Source organism: Coenobita brevimanus, chromosome 67 (assembly GCF_032717465.1).
Source record: "Coenobita brevimanus isolate Jiangsu-jjx chromosome 67, ASM3271746v2, whole genome shotgun sequence".
Classification (NCBI taxonomy): domain Eukaryota; kingdom Metazoa; phylum Arthropoda; class Malacostraca; order Decapoda; family Coenobitidae; genus Coenobita; species Coenobita brevimanus.
The window spans coordinates 3,882,326-3,904,820 of record NC_137020.1 but is presented as its reverse complement, the minus strand read 5'-3'; the positions used below and the strand labels follow the sequence as shown (position 1 = coordinate 3,904,820).

Genomic DNA, 22,495 nt, shown 5'->3' with positions numbered 1-22,495 from the left:
ACTAAGTGCCCTAGAAATCTAACATTTGCCTTTAGGAAATCGCACTTCGATAGCTTGATTTTCAGACCCACGGATCTTAAGGTTTCCATCACTCGTTTTAACTTACTAATATGAAAGTGGATATCCTTGCTCACAGTAATTAAATCATCTAGATACGCCAGGACGTCCTGCCCAGTTATGTCACCAAACAACTGATTTATCATCATCTGAAATGTCAAAGGAGCATTATTCAGTCCAAAAGGCATTCGGAGAAATTCAAAGTGCCCACGATGAGTGCTAAAGACAGTGTTGGGATGCGACTCTTCGGTCAGCTCCACCTGCCAATACCCTGATGCTAGATCCAGGCAGGTGAACACGGTATTTCCTTTACCCAAGGACTGCAGTAAGTCTCTGAGATGCGGTATCGGGTAACAATCCGGTATGGTTACCTTGTTCACCTGCCGGAAATCTACAACAGGTCTCACACCACCGTCCTTTTCAGGCACTAGAAAGAGTGGTGCATTCCAAGGTGAGGAAGAAGGCTGAATGACTTCATCATGAAGCATCTTTTCAACTTCCTCTTCCACTGCTTTCCTTTGGCTGTGTGGCAGGCGGTATGCAGGCACATATATCGTATTTGTACTAGGGCACAACCCAATATGATGCTTCACCTTGTCCGTCCTACCCAGTGGTTCTCCTGGAAGTGCCACTTCGTCGGAGAATTCTTTAAGAAATGCTAGCAACCGCGTTTTATGGGCAATATTATCTGTTACCTTCACGTATTGTTCTAGCAGCTTTCCTCTCCCAAGACGTGTAGGTTCCGACTGAGTCGTTGTTTGTGATGTGACTACGGGAGAGATCACTGGTACGTCATTCACTTCCTTTACAGGGGCACCATAGGACATCAAGTCGCCTACATAACATCCATCTCTGAGCTTTGCACCACCACTCATATTTGCGATGAAGAGGGGCGTCTTCTGATCTGGTCCGACACTACTCGGGGTGGACTTTAGCGACAATGCCTTATGTTTTACAGTCTTTGATAAACATACCACATCAGTTCCCTCTGACACACCAGGTACTCTGACAGGAATTTTGCAGACAGTTCGACTGGGTAAGTGGTGATTCCCACTCACTATAGCCCTGACCTGCTTCCATTCCATACCGTCTGTTTCGTGTGCATCCGGGGACTCCCTTGACGCTTCACTTGTCAGGGTCACAACTGGTTGAATGGCTCCTGATTGGATGCCAGTTCCAGCTTGTGTTGTTGAGGGACTAAGGCGTACAAACTCCTTTCCATTGAAGGAAATAGAATGTCTCTGAGGGTGTATAATCACGTTATACTCCTCCTTGGATTCAAAGCCCAGTAACACATCTGCTGGCAGAGGGAAATCCTCAACCACATAAAATGTAGCACGTAACACAGGAGATAGTTTATCTGCCCTCAGTGTCAACGGTACCTGGCTTACGATCTTCATTTTACTCCCTGTCACACCTGTCAAAATCACGTCAGGTGCTGACAACGTCCAATCAGCTTGAGGCATTTCATACTTCAGCCTCCTAGCGCTTTACTAGAAATATTTGCACATGCTCCAGTGTCCACTATCAAAGACACCTGGCCTTTCCCTATGATCCAAGGTATCGAGAGCAAATCCACCGTTTTAATAGCTGCCACACACGCATCGGTGGACTGTACGATTTTATTTACTTCTGCGTGTGGTCCTGAACTTTTCCCGAATTAACCTGGTTGCCCATTTTTTTCCGATTGGCAAGAACAATTGGCCAATAGTCCATAGAATAAAGACACCGCCCATGGATAACACACCATCATTGCACTTTTGACTTTACAGCCTTGGTCTTTTGGTGTGGAGAACTAGTAGCTGTATCTCCCCAGCCCGAAGTTTGCAAGGCTTTGCTAGCTTCTGCATAGCATACGCCTGCCTTCGCCAAAGCCTGACTTTCAGTACAGTTAGGATGCTGCTGTGCTATATCTATGAACCTAAACATCCAAGCATCCAACATGTAGCAGTCACTTGCAAAAGTGTTAATTAGGGCTTCCTTAAACTTTTTATATTCATGAGCAGTAGGCCCGGTTAATGAGGCCTCTAGCATTTCCGCCGCTGGGGAATTTGGCTTAATATTTGCTTTAATATGCCAAATCTTTTCCCCGTCACTAGCAAGCTGTAACCTATGTATCTGGGCCTCGCAGTCTCATAGGAACCGATGGATATTGTAGTCATCTTCCCCAGTAAACTTGGTTGGGCTGCAGGTAGCACCTTTATACAATCTGGGTTCGAAAGTGCCTGAACAAACTGTCCTTGGGACTGTCTAACCGGCGCTACAGGAGGTAAAGTTGAAGGAACGCTAGCAATAGCCAAATTAGTGGTTGCCATGTTAGGTTCATGCCATGCAGAAGGAAAATTCACCTGAGTTTGCATACCAATACTGTTAGTATTCATGCCTCATGGATTAGCACAAAGATCCTGGGTTTGCACGCCAATACTGTTAGTATTCATGCCCCATGTTTAAGCAGAAAGATCCTGGGTTTGCACGCCAGTATTGTTAGTATTCATGCCCCATGTATTAGCAGAAAGATCCTGGGTTTGCATGCCAATACTGTTGGTAGTCATGCCCCATGGATTAGCAGAAAGATCCTGGGTTTGCATGCCAGTATTGTTAGTATTCATGCTCCATGGATTAGCATAAGGAACATTAGCAAATAAATGGTCTTGTCCTTGTTGTCCAAGGGTTACTGGTGAACTGAACATACCTGAGGTGCCAGTGGGTATGTGAGTGGTTGCATTAATATCAGAGATTATTGGACCTTGAGTAACTGGTTGAGAGGCCACGGGTGCTGTTGTAGCCTGTTCAACATCCACAGTCTCTTCGCTAGGAGTACCCTCATTAGCAAGACTAGTGGCCATTCTGGACCTAACTGAACTTTCAGGAACTGTAGAATAAGAACGACCAGAACGCAAATGTAAAGTGTTCAAGTCCCCACTATCCAGTTCCTCAGAAGTGTCCTGACTACCTTCAGCCCCAAGATGTCCTTCATTCTGTAGAGTTTGAATACTCTTACAAAGTTTCAGTCCAAAGTCTCAATCCACTCACAAAATTCTGAGCCTAATTCACTAGACTCTTCTTCCGTCGTGGTTGGTCTGTCTGAATATCCCCTTAATTCGTCCCCACTTCTTCACTGTATCCATCTAACCTTGTCAGAATTTATTCTCTCCCCAGTCACAGGAAAAATTAAACTGATACAAATAGATTAGTTACGGCTTTTAGCAATAGAGAATGGGACACAGACAAGACGTACAGAAAATGTATCTATTTAGGGGAAACTGAGAAACCTTTATTTTTATACATTATCTAACTAACATCTGCTGCTTAAAAAGTGTGTCTGAGGGTTCACTGTGCATGTACATTACCTAGGTGTCATATGATGCTGAAATTCCCGGTAGATTCGTACTGCAAGTCCACACGCTCTGCAAAGTTTCTCCTCCAACCACAAGACTACCCTTTCCCCACAATAGTCCTCGGGTGACTGCAGGGCCGAGACACTGTCACACCACACGCTCACCCTGCCTCACTCCACTCCAGCCTCCACGTCCAGAGTTGCCAGATGTATCTAGACGATCCCACCCTTCACCGCACTGGCCTCAATGAGCCGATATCTCGCACACCAGAGCGAGATATGCCGGTTCGCGCTTGAAGGTAGAGATATCTCGCCAGGCAGAGATTTAGAGAGAACGAGATTACTCTGATATCTGCTCTACTTACTCGCTCCGCAATTAGTCCCTTTGGAACAGGAGAGTAAGATTTTCTGTTTCACCTGCAGGGTCACGAGCGGTTGTAAGGGTTTTTCACTGCACAAATCCCTTTAGCACCATGTCATATCCTAGCACTGAACACTAATGTTATGCGTGTCGTTCCACCACTGGCACCAAAAATGTTTCGGCTGTGTGGATTCCTCAACTGGTCACTATTATATCAGCTTGGAACCCCACAGCTGATCACCAATTTATATATCAGCTTAGGCGTGATCTCTCTGTTCCAAGCAAGGTTATAACATTGTGCCTGGTCGAAGTCACTTCCGGCTGACACACTCCACCAAAACGTCTTCTCACACGCTGGAGATGGTGGGAATCGGTGCAGAATCCTGTTGAAGGAATTTAGAGGTAGCGTGTACAGGTGAACTGAAACTGAGCAGATTAAATCTCTGTTTATTGGCCACAGAAAGATACAACTGCGACACAGAGAGCTCAGGGATAATACGTCCCTCTCGTTCTAATGATACGTGCGTTCTGCTCTAGCTGGCCGGCATCCCCTCTGGGTGTGGCGCTGGGTCAGCATAAAATAGAGATGCTGTCATAAATGACTTTGTGTCATAAAAGACTGTGTGGTTCCTTTGTGGTTGGGTTATATATATATATTTTAGACTTGTGGTCGAGCGGTTTTTATATCTTGGAGTAGCTTCCCATTTGTCATGTAGTGACAGGAGAGGTAAAGAATAGTATGGGACTATTTTTATTTGTCTTGGAAATATTAACAAGTCTCTGTCTTGCTCTCGCTCCCTCTCTCTCTCTGTCTCTCTCTCTCTGTCTCAAGTTGCTAAGCCCTTCTCCCCATTACCTGCCTGTTCTAAGGCTTGTCTCCTTCTGCTCCTGCCTGTTCTGTGGCTAACCTCCCTCTGAGCTCTCTTTCCTAAATTCTGGTGTAGCAGGGGTGTGTCACGTGTGTTCCTCGTGGATGGAAAGTTCTAGCAGCCTGTGTGTGAGTATGTGTGTATGTGTGTATATGGTCACTAGGCGCTGTCGTGTGCCTATAAAGCATTCCTTGCGTTAAGAGTGTGTAAGCATGTTTAGCACTGCTCGATTCTCGCAGACACAATACCTTCTCATCATCTGACTCCCTGCTTCTATCTGTCTCTCTATCTATCTATTTATCTATCTATCTATTATGATTTGTAATTATAATATGTAGTCCTGACAATGCCAAACCCCAGAGACAACTGGGATTTATACATGAATAGAAGCATCACAACTTTACCATGTACATTATACACCTCAATAAAGTAGTATTGCTTACATTAAAGTATACCAACAAGGTAAATATTTCCCCAAGACATTATACATATATACAATTCATATTTCTCTATCGCCTTCCCTTTACCATAGGTTTTGATTATAAAAAGATGTCTGATTGCGCATCCTATCCCAAGCCACACTTTAAAGTGAAATGGTGTTTGGTTGTTTATCATTCACACTATCTTACACATTGTTAATTGTGAATAAACAACTTTGTATGTAATATGTAACAATAGTGTGAAACTACAACTCGTCATGGGAAAATGATGTTGGCACCAGAACATCATTACTAAGGTATATCATGCAACGACATTTACTACGCTGGATGTGGATGTGATAGAAAGCGTTGGGAGAGATACACTGAGGCGGTTTGGCCATGTGGAGAGAATGGAGAGTGAGAGGCTGACAAGGAGAGTGTGAGTGAGGAGGAGGGGGGTGGAGAGTGAGGGGGAGGCCGAGGATATGGAGGGATGGAGTGTAGAGGTATATGAGAGAGGGGTGTGTGACTTGGAGGGAGAGCAGTAAAATGCCGGGGTACGGCGACATGAAGGCGGTTTGTTTGTGGCCACCTCTTACGGGATTAAGGCGTCTGGCAATAGATAGACAGATATACATACTGTTCAAGGTGTGGGAGGGACACAGTTCCATCAGATGAACACAAACCAACCATAGTACAGAGAACAGAGTGTAATAATAACGCACCTTGAACTGGGCTCTGTTGGTTGGTTTGTACTTTTTCTGGGAGGGAACAATCTTGCGGGATTCATTCTGGCCTTTGGTTCCTTCTTCCTTGTATTAAAACTCTTCATCATCATCATCATCATCATCATTCGGACCTCCTTTCCCACCCTAGGGCAGGGGGAGGAGTAGGAACGTCCAGACTGTCCAAGTTTGCCCAATCCAATGGGCCACGCTTCCATTCACTCATCATTCAAGCTCCTGGAATCCTGGCTCTATCGGATACGCAAAAAACACTTTCACTACATTGCGTAGCTTCAAATAAACCTTTCTTTGTATTAAAACTCTTCCTTGTATTAAAACTCTTCCTTGTATTAAAACTCTTCCTTGTATTAAAACTCTTCCTTGTATTACAACTCTTCCTTGTATTAAAACTTGTATTACAACTTTTCCTGTATTAAAACTCTTCCTTGTATTACAACTCTTCCTTGTATTAAAACTTGTATTAAAACTTTTCCTGTATTAAAACTTCCTTGTATTACAACTCTTCCTTGTATTAAAACACACCAAAGGGAAAAACAAGGCTACACTTTTATACTGGTCAAACATGATACCAATCCGTTTACAGTTATTGCTCTATCACAGAAAGCTATCTATCAGTCTATCTATTGCTCTATCACAGAAAGCTATCTATCAGTCTATCAATCTTTGCCAGACGCATTCATCTCGGAAGGGGTGGCCATGAACAAAATCATCACCTCATCCTTGGTCTCCTTCCCCTATATCTCATGAACATTATATCTCACTCTGTCCTCTGCCATCACGCTGCCCTCACTCTTACCTACACCATCCAAATTCCTATACCTCTACCCCGTCCCTCCACCTCATCCTTGGTCTCCTTCCCCTACATCTCATCAACATACTCTCATTATATCTCATCAACATACTCTCATTATATCTACCCCGTCCCTCCACCTCATCCTTGGCCTCCTTCACTTAAATCTCATCAACATACTCTCATTTCCTGTTCATTTATCTTGTCCTAAAACTGTCACCTCTCCATCAGGAATGCCTACTTGTAATAATACAGTATAGATCCCCACAAGAGTATGATGCTAGTCACGAAGAAGTGCTACGAGAGGGATGTAGAGCCATAGGAGTCTTTCTCTGCCATTGAGCTACATGAAATAAGCTACAAGAACACAAACACCTGGGCTAAGTTAAGGTGAAACAATGTCATGAGGTTAGTCAAGAAGAAGTGCTATGAGTGATGTACAGCCACAGCGTTGTCTTTTCCTGCCAATCAGCTGTGTGAAATAAGCTGTAAAACGACGACAATTTGGGCCATGTTAAGGTGAAAGAACTATAGGCAATGTATGTGTAATGCTGAGTAGAATTTGGCTCGACTTCTCGTTCCAAATCAACTCAACACTGAGCGGGGTCCTCTTTCGAGACCGGAGCTAGTTCAATGAAGAGAGGCAGGACATAAAAACTTTCGGCAACACCATACACGTATATTATTTCAGTTAGACACAAGACATTTCAGTAGACATTACATCACAATATGGAGCAATACAAAACCTTATCTAAAATATTGTGTATCTCGCAGGATACTAGCTTCCTAGATACTAATGACAATACAACAAATCTTAGCACTAGGAGTACAGTAAATACCCGTGCGCGCGGAGCGCGTGAGGGGAGAGAGGGGGGGGGGGATTTGTGATTTACCAGGAAGGGGAGGGGGAGGTAGGGAGACACGGAGAGTGACTTAGAACGGCGAGGGAGAAGTTATGATAATATTTAATGAGGCCCGATATTAACAAGGGAGTTTAGGTGTTTTCTATTGACAAGAATTCTTTGATAATTAACTCTGGTTCTTATTTGGACTTTAAGAGCGGGGGTGAGGTGTGGGGAGGGTTTTCATGGATAGCGTGCGGAACGGGGGAGTACAGTTATCACTCACGGTCCTCGTAGTTTTGGTAACACTAGATTTCCGTCAGCACAACTTATATACTGCACATCTCCCGGGTAGGTTATGTAGACTCGCACTTCCCAACGCGTAACAAAGTCGGAACCCTCGTAATTTCTATTCCACTGTATTACTCAGAGTTTAACCAATAGCATTCCAATAATGTATTATCCTTTCTTTGGGCTCTAGAGAGAAGTCCTTAGTACTCTCGGGATGACACTCGCACGTATCTTCACTGGGGGTCTCTACCCATATTCTCGCCCGTTAATGTAGCATTATGTCCTGGGTTACCCCAATGGAAATTACATGAAATCACTGCACTAGTCTTATTCTAAGAAAAAAGGAGTCACACTTAACCTACTTCACAATTGCAGGATCCTCGTATCTCTCGTGGAGAGAAACACGGTTACCTCAGTTATGATCCGGTCGGACTGAGGGCGTCGCCAGGGTAGGGCGAGTCGGGAGGGCACGGGGCGACTCACTAGGGCGTCCTCTCACGTCCGGGGGCTTCCGGACTGGGCTCCGGACTGGGGCCGAAGAGGGCTAGGAACCTCTGGGTCAGGTCCCGGCGTCGCGGGGGCGTGGTGAGGTCTCGCCCGGGTGTCCTGGAAGAGGCGACGAACTGCGGTCTCCTATGGGCAGGGGCGCCGGCAGGGAAGGACTGCGGCAGCGGCTGTCACGGGGGCCCGACAGGTGGGTCTTCTCAAGGGCCTCGCGCAGGGAACAGAGGCCGGGGGAGACAGGGAGGTCTTTCCTCCTCACTATACCCTGGGAGCGACCATCGATCGTCTCCACCGGGGTGCTGAGGGAGCGATCGTTGATCGTCTCTACCTTAGCTTTCAGGGAGCGACCATTGATCGTCTCTACCTGATTTTGTTGTGAGCGACCATAGATCGTCTCTGTCTTTTTTTTATGGGAGCGACCATTGATCGTCTCTACCGGTGTGCTGAGGGAGCGACCGTTGATCGTCTCTACCTTAGCTTTCAGGGAACGACCATTGATCGTCTCTACCTGATTTTGTTGTGAGCGACCATAGCCCGTCTCTGTCTTTTTTTTTATGGGAGCGACCGTTGATCGTCTCTACTTTGCCACTATTAGAGCGACCATAGATCGTCTCTACCTTAGAGGTGCTGTCTGGAGTACAGTTTCTGACTCCACCCCTAGCTAACTCGGTGATTCCGCCACACGAAGGTAGTGTCTTTTGCCTACGGTGGCGGCGGCGCGGTGGTTGCGTCTCACAAGGGCGCACGGCCCGGGCTGACGTACGCCGCTGTTGCCCGGAGTGGTGGTGGCTGGCGGCGGCTACCCCGGGGAGTCCGAGTGGGGGTCCGAGTGGGGGTGTCGGCATTTTTGAGGGCAGACTCCACTGCTCCTGGTCCGCCTTGATGTCGGGGAGACTGCGGTATTCTCCGGAATATTCCGGAGAATTGATGCGGTCAAAACCACGCATTTCAGTATGTATGTACTGTATAGTCAATGAGTTATACTCTGCACAAGGCCAACCCATCTCAGAGTACTATGAACATAACAGTATTGACGGAGTAGAGAAACTGATTGCAATGCTGCTGAATCATGTATGTATATATGTATGAATGTACAGTATGTATGTCTGTAGTATGTATTTACGATGTACGTATGTGTATGCATGAATGTACCGTATGTGTATGTATGTATGTATGTACTGTACGTATATATGCGTCTATATGTGTATGTATGTATGTACAGTGTGTGTGTGCATGTATTTGTATCTACGTATGTATGTATGTACAGTATATGTATGTATGTATCTGTGTGTATGTATGCTTATATGTATGATGTAGATATGTATGTATGTATATGTGTGTATATATGTATGAATGTACATTATGTGTGCGTATGTATGTATAGTATGTATGTATGTATGCATGTATATGTGTATGTATGAATGTACAGTGTGTGTGTGCATGTATTTGTATCTACGTATGTATGTATGTACAGTATATGTATGTATCTGCGTGTATGTATGCTTATATGTATGATGTAGATATGTATGTATGTATATGTGTATGTAAATATGTATGAATGTACAGTATGTGTGCGTATGTACGTATGTATGTATAGTATGTATGTATGTATGCATGTATATGTGTATGTATGAATGTACAGTGTGTGTGTGCATGTATTTGTATCTACGTATGTATGTATGTACAGTATATGTATGTGTGTATGTATGTATGTATGTATCTGTGTGTATGTATGCTTATATGTATGATGTTGGTATGTATGTATGCAGATGTGCACTACAAGCACTGCACCTTATCTTCTTTATCTTTGTATTATAGTAGTCAGACACACACACACACACACACACACACACACACACACACACACACACACACACACACACACACACACACACTTTTTCAGCCACCTGTTACGTGAAATAAGCTGCACAAGGACGACATTTTGGACCAAGTTAAGGTGAACCAACCACATTCATCTTTCACAGGGAATATTTAGGGTAGCTTTCTCTTTCCCTGTCACCTGAGATACTGTACTACTGAGCAACACATCAAACCTTTACCCACACCGCCTTTACCCACACCGCCTTTACCCACACCACCTTTACCATCCACACCACCTTTACCCACACCGCCTGTACCCACACCATCTTTACCCACACCGCCTTTACCATCCACACCACCTTTACCATCCACACCACCTTTACCCACACCATCTTTACCCACACCACGTTGGTTTATTGTTGGAAAGACACAAGGCCAGAGTGAGAGCAGTGGAAAGGAGTTGAGAGGAGCGTGTGGGGTTACATTGAGAGACAGACTGACAAATGAGGAAGTGAAGGAACGTTGTGGTGTGGATGTGGATGTGTATGTATGTGTATATATGTGTATGGATGTGTATGCAAGTGTGTTTTCATGTGGAATTACGTGGAGTGAGACTGACAAATAAGGAAGTGAAGAAGTGTGTTAGTGTGGATGTGGATTTGATAGGAAGCGTTGGGAGAAACACACTGAGGTGGTATGGCCATATGGAGAGGACGGAGAGTGACAGATTAACGAGGAGAGTGTGTGGGTGAGGTGGAGGGGGGGAGAGGGAGGGGGAGGCCGAGGATGAGATGGAGGGATGGAGTGGAGAGGTATGAGGGAGAGGGGGATGTGAGCTGGGGGGAAGGCAGTGAAATGGCGGGGAACAGGGCGACATGGAGGCGATTTGTTTGTTACGGGAATAAGGCGTCTGGCAACAGATAGATAGATAGATAAACATACGTTTATTCTAATCCGATAATGATCCCCATCCCATTTCAGCTCGGTTGATAGCCAAGTGCAGTTAGTTGGAGAGTTGATATAACTAGTAACTGTTCTGACATCGTTCCCATGATGAGATGAAGTCTCACACTATTTTTACATATTACATAGTGAGATGTTTATTCATAACTAAAGAGTGTGTAATATAGTATGAAGATACACAACCAAACACAACGACACTGTAAGTGTGGCATGGGAATAAGATGAGCACCCAGACATGCAAAGCCAGCATTTTTCGGACGCAAAAAGGGAAGGGTGAAAGAATGCGATAGAAGAATATAAAATGTGCATATGTTTAAGTCTTGGGGAAACATATATCCATTTTAATGTATTTAATGTAATTAATCCTTCCTTATTGAGATGTATAAGGTGTATGGTAGGGTTGTAATACACGCCTATTCATGTATGTCTCTCGCTGTCCCTGAGAGATATGGCATCTCTAAATAAGCTGACCTAAGCCATTCACAGGGTGAGCGGAGAGAGGCAGGCAGCAGATTACTCTCAGCCTTCGTAAGAGGGAGATGCATATTACTCTTATACACTCTCTTGTCGCAGTTGTATCTTTCTGTGGTGAATAAAAAGAGAGAAAACACATCTGGTCCAGTTTTAATCTGTTCACCTGCACGCTGCCTCTGGCTACAGGATTACCACCACTATTCCCGCCTGCCGTGGCAGTGAGATAGCTGCGGGAAGCGACCAGATGGCAAACTTAGTGTATTCCTATACAGCCGGGAACATAATTGGTGGCCTGCTGTGGAATTCAGTGGCAGTGTTGCCGCCACACTTTTAGATGGGAAGTAGCGTTCCAGCTCTTCAAAAACATCGTTTTTTCGTTGGAATTATCGTACACTATTAAATTAATTTTTATAATGTTTAATAATCTGATGTATTTAAAAACTGCCTCCAATACCTTGGTGTATTTACTGAAAATTTACCCATTACAATTATCTTCATCAGTACCGTAATTTTGTAAGGTACTGATGATTACTTGGTGTATTTTTATTACTTTATTATGTATGAGAATTAGGGCATACCATGAAAATCTCATTATAATATTATAATAATATAATCATATCCTTCATTACAAAAATCTGTCTATCTATCTATCTGTTGCCAGACTCCTCAATCCCGTTCGGGGTGGCCACAAACAAATCGCCTCCACGTCGCCCTGTTCCCCGCCATTTCACTGCCCCGCTCCCAACTCACACACCCCTCTCTCATATACCTCTCCACCCCATCCCTCCATCTCATCCTCGGCCTCCCCCTCCCTCTTCCCCCCTCCACCTCACTCACATACACTCTCTTCGTCAGTCTCTCACCCTCCATCCTCTCCACATGGCCAAACCACCTCAGTGTGTTCCTCATAACGCTTCCTATCACATCCACATCCACACCACAATGCTTGTTTATATCCTCATTTGTCAGCCTGTCTCTCCATGCGACTCCACAGGCTCCTCTTAAATAACTCATTTCCACTGCTGTCACTCTTGACTTGTGTCCTTCCAGCAACGTCCAAGCTTCACTTCCATACGTTAGAGTTGGTATCACAATACTGTCATGTAGTAACTTTTTCACTTCCATGCTCACCTCCATGCTTCTTATCACTGCTTTCAAGGAACCAGCAACCTTTCTTCCCTGCTGTACCCTTTCAAGCACTTCACCCTCCTAACTTCCATCCTTATTCATCACACTACCCAAGTGCTTAAACGTACCCACATTTTCCAATTCCTCACCATCCAGCTTCGCTGTACATTCACTGCCTTCACCTCTCTCAAAGACCATCACTTTACTCTTCCCTATACTGTATTCACCTTTAGATTCCGTTTCTTACACACTCTCCCAAACTCATCCACCAAGCCTTGCAGCTCTCCTTGGTCTTCATTCAACAACACAGTATCATCTGCAAACAACATAACAGGGAGTTTCCAAACACTACCCTCTCTCACCAGAGCCACTCCAACATCCACTACCCTACCTTGTACCTCTTTTATTACCCCATCCATGTACAGATTGAACAACCATGGAGACATGACACATCCCTGTTTCAACCCAACCTTCAAAGAGAAAAATTCACTCAGTTCACCATCAACACGCACTGCAGCCTTAGCACCATCATACATACTCTTCACAGCATTCAACAACTTCCCATCTACTCCATATATTCTTAATATTTTCCACAATCCTTGTCTCTCCACCCTGTCATATGCTTTCTCCAAATCCATGAAAGCCGCATACAACTTCTTTCCCTTCTCTAAAAACTTTTCCACTAAAGATCTAAGAATGAATATCTGATCTACACAACCTCTTCCCTTCCTAAAGCCTCCCTGTTCTTCTCCAACTAATTTCTCTGTTCTTTCTCTAACTCTGTCAATAAGTGTCCTACCATACACTTTTCCTATTATACTAAGAAGACAAATGCCACTATGATTACCACACACTTCTTTTTCCCCTTTTCCTTTGTACAAGGGAATAATTATACCTGACTTCCAATCCTCCGGGACTCCATCTTCCTCCCAGGCCAATTTACACATCTTCCACATCCATTCTACTACTATCTCTCCCCCATACTTCAGCATTTCACCACACACTCCATCAATTCCCGGGGCTTTCCCCAATTTAACTTTCTTCATTGCTTCCACAACTTCTATCCTACTGATATCTTCCTGTCTTCTCACCTCGCTCCTTCTCCCAGCCATTCCCCAGCCACTTATACTCGCATTACTTCCATCCTCCATGTTCAACAATTCCTTAAAGTGTTCTCTCCATCTGCTCACTTTTTCTCCCTTCTCCACTAGTAATCTACCATTTTTATCTTTCACTCCCCTGCTAACTTCACTTCCACCCTGTCTTACTCTTTTCACCTCTTTCCAGAACATTTTCTTACAGTCCCTCCACTTTACACTCAAGTTCCTTCCAAATTCCTCATCCGCTCTCTTCTTACTCTCTCTTACTAACCTTTTCACCTCTCTCTTTCGTTCTACATATAACTCTTTCTTCCGCCTCTCAACTTCTTCCACACCCCTATTTCTCATCCATTCATTGTATGCTTTCTTCTTTTGTGCCACAGCCTGTCTCACCTCTTCATTCCACCACTCTGTTCTTTGCACACCCCTCCGTCTTCTCTTCATCCCACACACCACATCACATGCTGCACATATTTTTTCTGTAAATATCCTGCACACACCTTCCACGTCCCCCATCTGCTCCAATTCATATTTGTCCAATCGTTCCTCCACTTCTCTCTTATACTCTGCCTTTTTCTCATCCTCTTGTAACCTTTCCACTCTCCTTACAAATACTCCTTCTTCCTTCAGTTAAACATAGATGGCATAAACACCAAAACACAAGAACTTACACAATTCTTCAAACAACAGAACATACACATTGCCATCTTACAAGAAACAAAAGTACACAATGCACAGAAAACAACGACATTTCATAACTTCACCACCATTCGACAAGACCGGGCCGATGGCAGTGGCGGTGAACTCATCACCCTGGTACACAAATCCATCAACTTTGCAGATACCAGTGCACACACAAAGTCACTTTTCCTCCCACATGACACAACAACAGAAATACAATCAATTAAAATACGCACTGGTAACAAATCACACATAACAATAGCTAACACATACATTCCCCCCCCAGTCGTCCCCCACAGTATCACACAATTACTCTCCACAGATACACCACATCACTAACATACCCAACATCATCCTGGGTGGTGATTTCAACATCAAGTCATTGGCCTGGCATGGCAACAACCCTGACACAGACAGAGGGCTGGTACTACAATTCCAGTCAGATCATCTATTCATACTGAACAATCTATAGTAGACCAACATACCCATATCCCACACCAAGCCCTCTTCCTCCCATCATCCCCAGACATCACCTTCTGCTCCCCAAACCTCACCCCCACTACATCCTGGAGAGTGGTCACAGATACACCACATCACTAACATACCCAACATCATCCTGGGTGGTGATTTCAACATCAAGTCATTGGCCTGGCATGGCAACAACCCTGACACAGACAGAGGGCTGGTACTACAATTCCAGTCAGATCATCTATTCATACTGAACAATCTACAGTAGACCAACATACCCATATCCCACACCAAGCCCTCTTCCTCCCATCATCCCCAGACATCACCTTCTGCTCCCCAAACCTCACCCCCACTACATCCTGGAGAGTGGTCAAAACCCTAGGTTCTGATCGCCTCCCAATCATCATCACTACCAAAACCAGAATCACCCCAGATGGCCACAAACCCACATACACTAATTATAAGAGAGCCAACTGGGAGGCCTTTGTAAATGAAACAGAACAACATTTCGAAACACTAAACAGTACACCCATCACAAACGTCAATACTGCTGTGCACACTTTCAATATGATTATACAAAATACAGATAAAAGACACATCCCTAGAGGCAACAGAAAGAGACACAACTCCAGCTTCAGAAAATCAAGGCGTCATCAGACAACGGGACACACTGTGACACTCCCCAACACTGCATACACAAGACACCGTACAACAAATACAAGAACTCAACACTCAGATAAGCAATAAAATATCAGAACAGCAAACACTAAACTGGAAAAATTACCTCCAAACACCTGACCGCAAAACAAACATCAGCAAACTCTACAAAACACTAAACAGCATCACACTTTCCAACAGCAACACCTCACAATCACATGCTGCCATCACAACAACAGACACCATACCCTCAAACAAACAACAAGCAAACACTCTCACCAATCACTTTTCACAAGTCAGCCATCTAAACCCCCATCCCGAAGACCGACTGTCATCCGACATAAGAGACAGTTCCCCACAGACCCAGACTACGCACCTTTCACTTACAACCAGACGAAGCACATCATTAACAACCTTAAGCACTCATCTGCCTGTGGACCAGACAACATAAGCAACATTTACCTTAAACACCTTGGACCACAAGGCATACAAGCACTCACCAACATACCAAACTACAGCTACTCACACAACATAATACCCAACGTCTGGAAGCATGGCATTATCATCACTATCCCTAAACCCAACAAAGACCCCACATTACCCTCCTCACACCGCCCCATCACACTCCTCTGCACCCCCTCTAAAGTCAATGGATGACTGGTACTACAACTAGTCACACCTCACATTCCCCTAGCCCAGTCACAACATGGCTTTAGGCCACTACACTCCACAAACACCCTTCTTACAGACCTTACACAGAGTTTTCGATGGCATGAATTCAGTTAGGCCACCACACAGATCACTCCTAATCACACTAGACATCAGCAAAGCTTTTCATGCCATCCCCTGCCACAACCTCACAAACAAAATACTCAACACAAACATGCACAATAACACAAAAAGATGGCTGGCAAACTACTTAGCAGGCAGATGTGCACACGTAACATTTGCCGGTCAGTCTTCTAACATTAGGAACCTCACAAACGGCTTCGTCCAAGGATTTGTTTTGTCTTTAATCTATACATGCACGACATACTCACACCTCACACACCACAGATACACATAGCTTCCTATGCAGATGATATAACACTTACATGTATGCACCAAAATGCAAACACAGCTGCACACATCATCCAACTTTACCTCAACACACTACTCGAATAGTTCACCAGAAACAGGCTCAAAATAGCCCCAGCCAAATCTACAGTGACCCTTCTTACAAACTGGACAGCAGAACCTGGGGGTAGCGCCCCAGGAGGCTGCCCTATCAGTGGGTGTATAATGGCGGGATAGTTGCAGTGCCAAGACGCGCTTGGAGGGTGTCCCTGCAGCTGTCCTGGCAGGGTGCCCCGAGACCACTACCACAGCCACTGGTAAGCTGGTGGGCTAGGGGTCCCAGATCCATTGCCTGGACCTGGGACTGTGCAGTGAGTGGGAACTGTGCTGTGTCCGTCCCCCTTTATTAATACTGAAGATGACAAAACAAAAGTTTCAAAGCAAGCCTGAGGACAGTAAATCACCCATGGGGATGAGGGTGGGTTCATGGAATGTGGGAAGTTTGAGGGGAAGAGCGGGGGAAGTCGTTGAGGGATTCAGTAGGAGGTGGGTGGATGTGGCGTGTTTGCAGGAAGTCCGGTACAGGGGTGGATCAACCAGAAAGATTGTTGGGAAGGACTGAAGCTATAAGTTGTTTTGGCTGGGGGGGACAGACGGATATGGAGGTGTTGGTGTGATGGTTGCGGAGAAATGGGTGGAATATGTTATGAATGTTTTAAGAGTAAGCAATAAGGATATTGGTAGTGAAAATTCTGTTGGGAAGAAAGATAGCTGCGATTATATCGGCATATGCTCCACAGGCAAGATTGGATGAATCAGAGAAAGATAGATTTTGGGATGATTTAATACAAGTAGTGGGTGGTATGCGGGATGATGAGATAGTGATTTTGGGAGGGGACTTAAATGGTCAAGTAGGTGACACAGCACATGGTTATGAAGAAGTGCATGGGGGATGTGCGTATGGTCTAAGGCAGTGGTTCCCAAACTGGGGGTAAATTACCCCCTGGGGGTAATTTAACGGTTTTCAGGGGGTAATGGAGAGGTGACAGAAAAAACGTTAAGAATCCTGAAAATCAGGCATTAGGATTAATGTTAACTTAGTCTTAGTATGTAAAGTTGTAAACCAATTATAATTAATTAATAAAGTTAAACCGAATTACAATAAACATCAAACACTAATATACAGTACTAGGAAAGAAGAAATATGTATCTAAAAGTGTGGAAACTCAAAAGTATTTTGACAGGTATGCTTCAGGACACAAGTCACTCAGTAACCCTGATGACTCATCTACGTGTGCAGTACGCGTCACTCACTCCCTGAGGCTGCCTCTATTCAGCGTTGACAGACGTGCAGTAATTATCGCAAATACAATAATTTGGCCTCTCGTGCTTCAGGCGATAGCATGCATGCGATAATGCAATAATTTTCGTAAGTACGTGACAGGTTCGTCAATAATAAGATCATTTCAAATTATGGTAAAAATGCGATAATTTTGGGTTTGAGAATCTGGCACCGCTGCCTCTATTTCACAGTCAGTTTCTCTGTGAGCATCAGCTGGGGTAGACGTAAGCTGGTATGTAGCCTATATGTTTTGCCCTGTGCAGTATAGCTACCATTACCCACTGTTACATCATTCCTATGCTGAATAAACTCTTCTGATACTATCTAGAATGCCATGAAATGATAAATAATTAATTCTCAATGTTCACACTTTTAAATGCAGTTTTCTTCCTTTTTTGCAGATCAAACAATAAAATGTCCAAAAAGCGCACCTACTCTGACGCCTTTCTTCGCCATGGCTTTGTGAATTTACCTTGTGGTGGAAAGGATCGGCCACAATGTGTGATATGTCACAAAGTGTTGACAAATGAAAGCCTCAAGCCATCAAAACTCTCAGCTCACCTCCAGAAGTGCCATCCAAATCTTCAGAATGAGGATCAGGCTTATTTTCAGCGCCGGGCTGTAGCACTGAAGAACATCCAGTTTGGTTCATCTGGAATTCAAGCCCAAAAGCTTCAAGCTGCGGTGGAAGCATCCTACTTTGTTGCATATAAAGTTGCAGAACAACAGAAATGCCACACCATTGCAGAGAATCTGATTATGCCTTGTGCGTACGAGATGGTAAGCAAGGTATGTGGGGAGGATCAAGCGAAGAAACTGAGTGCCATATCTCTATCAAACACCACAATCCGCCGACGAGTCGATGTCATGGCATCAGATATCCTGTCCCAAGTTATAGCAGAGATCAAGCAAAGCTCATATAGCAAATTCTCCTTGCAATTTGATGAATCGTGTGACGTAGCTAGTTGTGCTGTTCTTGGGTTCGTCCGTTACGTGCACCATGACAAGATCAAAGAAGAGTTCCTATTATGCGAGGATCTGCTGACAACCACGAAGGGAAAAGATGTCTTCAATATCATCAAGAGTTTCTTTACCAAGAATGGATTGGATTGGAACAGCGTTCAACAGGTGGGGAAAGATTTTTTATATGAAGTCTTAATTAGTATAAATACAATGAATTACATGGCATTTAGTCATATACAGTTTTATGTATGGTATAAGTAGCTGTAGTGTAGCTAATATTTTGTACATGATTCACAAATAATATAGTGCCTGTCACACTGAAGTACTAAAGTACCAAAATAAATAAAATTAATTAAAACCATATAATTATAATGCAAAAGATATGTAAGAATGACTAAATGAAACAATCTATAATTCTATAATAATTTTTCTTCTTAATCCAGGTCTCCGTCGATGGAACACCGTCGATGATGGGTGGTCATCGTGGATTACGGGGCCTCATACAAGCTGTGAATCCAGAAATTTCTGTAGATCATTGCATCATTCATCGGTACTCTCTTGGATCGAAAAGCCTGCCTGGTAATCTGAAGTTAGTGTTTGAAGATGTGTTGAAAATCGTCAACTTCATCAAGTCCAGGGATGTGAATTCGCGCATATTCAAGGAGCTGTGCAAGGAAATGGGAGAGCAGTATCAAGTTCTGCTGTACCACACCGATGTTCGCTGGTTGTCACGAGGCAAGGTTTTACGTCGAGTCATTGAGCTCCAAAAGGCTATTCAGGAATTCCTGAGACAAAAAGGATCTCCTTTTGCTACCAAGTTCACTGATAAGGTGTGGCTTGCTCGACTTTGTTACTTGGCTGACATATTTGCAGAGCTGAACAGTGGTAATCTGCAACTACAGGACCGAAACACGACTGTCATTGATGCCCATCAAACTGTGACTGCATTTCTGGGGAAACTGAGACTCTGGATTCGGCGCTTGGAGAAAGGAGTGATAGCCCAGTTCCCCATCCTAGACCAGTTTGTTGAGGAGAATAATCATGATATTGGATCACTTCTGCAGACCATCAACGAAGAGATGAGCGACCATTTGAAGGGGCTTGAAACAAGCATGCATCACTACTTTCCAGAGAGTGACCAAGAAACAGTCAGTCTTCAGTGGATCATTCATCCCTTCTCTGTACCTGATGAAGCCATTCATGATAATGATTTTCTTGCAAAGGAGGAGTGGATCACAATGCAAGCCAATGAAGCCTTGAAAATCGAATTCCAAAACCAAAGTGCAGATTCCTTTTGGATTTCACGACTAGCTGACTCACCAACTCTGTCCAAGAGAGCCTTGAAGTTGTTGGTATCATTCTCAACAACGTATCTTTGTGAGAAGGGGTTCCCAACTGTGCTGGGGATGAAAACAAAAAAGAGGACTCGCCTGAATGTTCCAAACGATGCCAGGCTGGCACTTTCAACCACAAAGCCAAGAATTCCTCAACTAGCTTCAAGCCTGCAACTCCATCCATCCCACTGATATTCTTGACATCTTTGGCAATAGTCATTAGAGATGCACAATGTTAAATTACAATAAATAAACAAAAGAAAATAACACTAGTGTTTTAATTTAGCCATATATATCATTGTTGACAACAATTTGTGAAAGGGGTAACATACTTAGTGTGGCATGTTAAATTGGGTAACAAGCTGAAAAAGTTTGGGAACCACTGGTCTAAGGAATGCAGAAGAGGAAAGGATACTCGAGTTTGGGGAGGCAACGGACATGATTGTGTGCAACACATATTTTAGGAAAAGAGGCAGTAGGTTATGTATGAGTCTGGGGGAAATAGCAGTCAAATAGATTATTTTATGGTTAGGAGGGCTGATAGGAGGTTAGTGAGGGATGTTAAAGTTATAGGAAGTGAGGAGTGTGTGCAGCAGCACAAACTATTGATTTGTGATATGGTGCTTAAAGAACAAGTGATGAAAAAGAGGACTTATGTACCTAGGAGGAAAATATGGAAGCTGAAAAACCAAGTAGTAAGGGATGCCTTCTATAGCGAGTTGAGGAGAGTGGTGGCTGAACAGGGAGCTGTAGACAGAGGCGTTAATGAACAGTACAGAGCCCTCAAGAACAATTTCTTGAGAGTTACTGATGTAACATGCGGTTGGACAAGAGGACCACCAAGACATAAAGTAACTTGGTGGTGGGATGAAGGTGTAGAAGCTGCAGTTAAGGAGAAAAGAAGGCTTTTCCGGGAATGGAAGAAGGGTGGTAGCAAAGAGGAATATTTGGCTGCCAAACGTAGGGCTAGAAGAGAGGTATACAGGGCAAAGTCTGAGTCACAGAGACAATTACTTGATAACCTAAATCATGGGGAAAGGAAAAATATATTTAGGATGGCAGGTCAGGTGAAGAGGGATAATCGGGATATTATAGGCGAGCAGTGTGTGAAGAATGATGAAGGAAGGGTAGTGGTGAACAGTGAGGATATTAAAGATGCATGGAGAGAGCATTATAACCGGTTGTTGAATGAAGAGTTTGACTGGGACAAGGAAGGTTTGGAGCCAGCATATCCAGTGTCTGGCCCTTGGCCTTTGATTGATACTGCTACTGTGAGTGAGGCAATAGGCAGGATGAGGGTGGGGAAGGCAGCAGGTGTGTCTGGGTTGACTGCCGAAATGTTGAAGGCCTCAAGCGATATAGGGGTGAGTTTAGTCACTGACCTGATAAATAGGATTATTTATGAGTGTGTTGTCCCAGATGATTGGCTGAAGAGTGTAACTGTAAATGTGTATAAAGGGAAGGGTGATGCCCTGGAAAGAGGAAATTATAGAGGCATAAAGCTTTTAGATCAGATAATGAAGGTAATGGAGAGAGTTTTAGAAGGTATGATTAGAGAAAGAGTGAATATTGATGAGATGCAGTTTGGGTTTATGCCAGGTAGGGGGACCACTGATGCCATATTCATTGTTCGACAGCTTCAGGAAAAATATATTGGTAGGAGAAGGGATCTTTATTTTGTTTTTGTTGATTTGGAAAAGGCCTTTGACAAAGTCCCTAGAGAGGTGGTGAAGTGGGCAATGAGAAAGCTTGGCTTGGAGGAGTGGCTGGTTAGGGTGGTTATGGCCATGTATGTGGGTGCTCACACCCAGGTGAGAGTGAATGGAGATTTGAGTGATGAGTTTTCCGTGAATGTTGGTGTGCATCAGGGGTCAGTCTTGAGTCCCATGTTGTTTATCATGGTACTTGAAGCCCTTTCACGTGACTTTAGAAACGGACTCCCATGGGAGTTGTTGTATGCTGATGATTTGGTGTTGATTGCAGAGAACGAAAGGGAGGCGGAGGAAAGGTTTAGGAAGTGGAGAGATGGTATGGGGCAAAAGGGTTTAAGGGTAAATGCAGATAAAACAAAAGTGATGATATCTAGGGTTGGTGGCGGTACTGTCAAAGACGAGGGAGAGTGGCCATGTGCAGTTTGCCACAAGGGCATGGGAAGTAATTCCATCTTGTGCAGTGTGTGTGATAAATGGTGCATAAGAGATGTAGTGGTATCAGAGGTAGACTGCGAGATAATGCTGATTTTATGTGTACGGTGTGCCGGGGTGAGCAGGTGAAGATTATCAGACGTGAAAA

At 44.1% G+C, this 22,495-nt stretch overlaps 1 protein-coding gene across 1 annotated transcript; it reads left to right on the top strand.

The window, feature by feature from the left end:
- Positions 1-395: 395 nt before the first annotated feature.
- LOC145405495 (protein FAM200C-like) lies at positions 396-20,395 on the top strand. Its single transcript, XM_080276844.1, has 3 exons — positions 396-457; positions 18,308-19,034; positions 19,313-20,395. Exons 1-3 carry the CDS (start codon positions 396-398, stop codon positions 20,393-20,395), a joined length of 1,872 nt encoding a protein of 623 aa, XP_080132970.1.
- The last annotated feature ends 2,100 nt before the right edge of the window (positions 20,396-22,495 follow it).

What these genes read in the sequence shown, in the direction of transcription:
- LOC145405495 (XM_080276844.1), top strand. Translation starts at nt 396, where the DNA reads ATGCGGTATCGGGTAACAATCCGGTATGGTTACCTTGTTCACCTGCCG. An exon ending in CTGCCGGAAATCTACAACAG is followed by an intron (nt 458 to 18,307) that starts GTCTCACACCAC and finishes CCTTTTTTGCAG; the next exon opens with ATCAAACAATAAAATGTCCA. An exon ending in ATTGGAACAGCGTTCAACAG is followed by an intron (nt 19,035 to 19,312) that starts GTGGGGAAAGAT and finishes TTCTTAATCCAG; the next exon opens with GTCTCCGTCGATGGAACACC.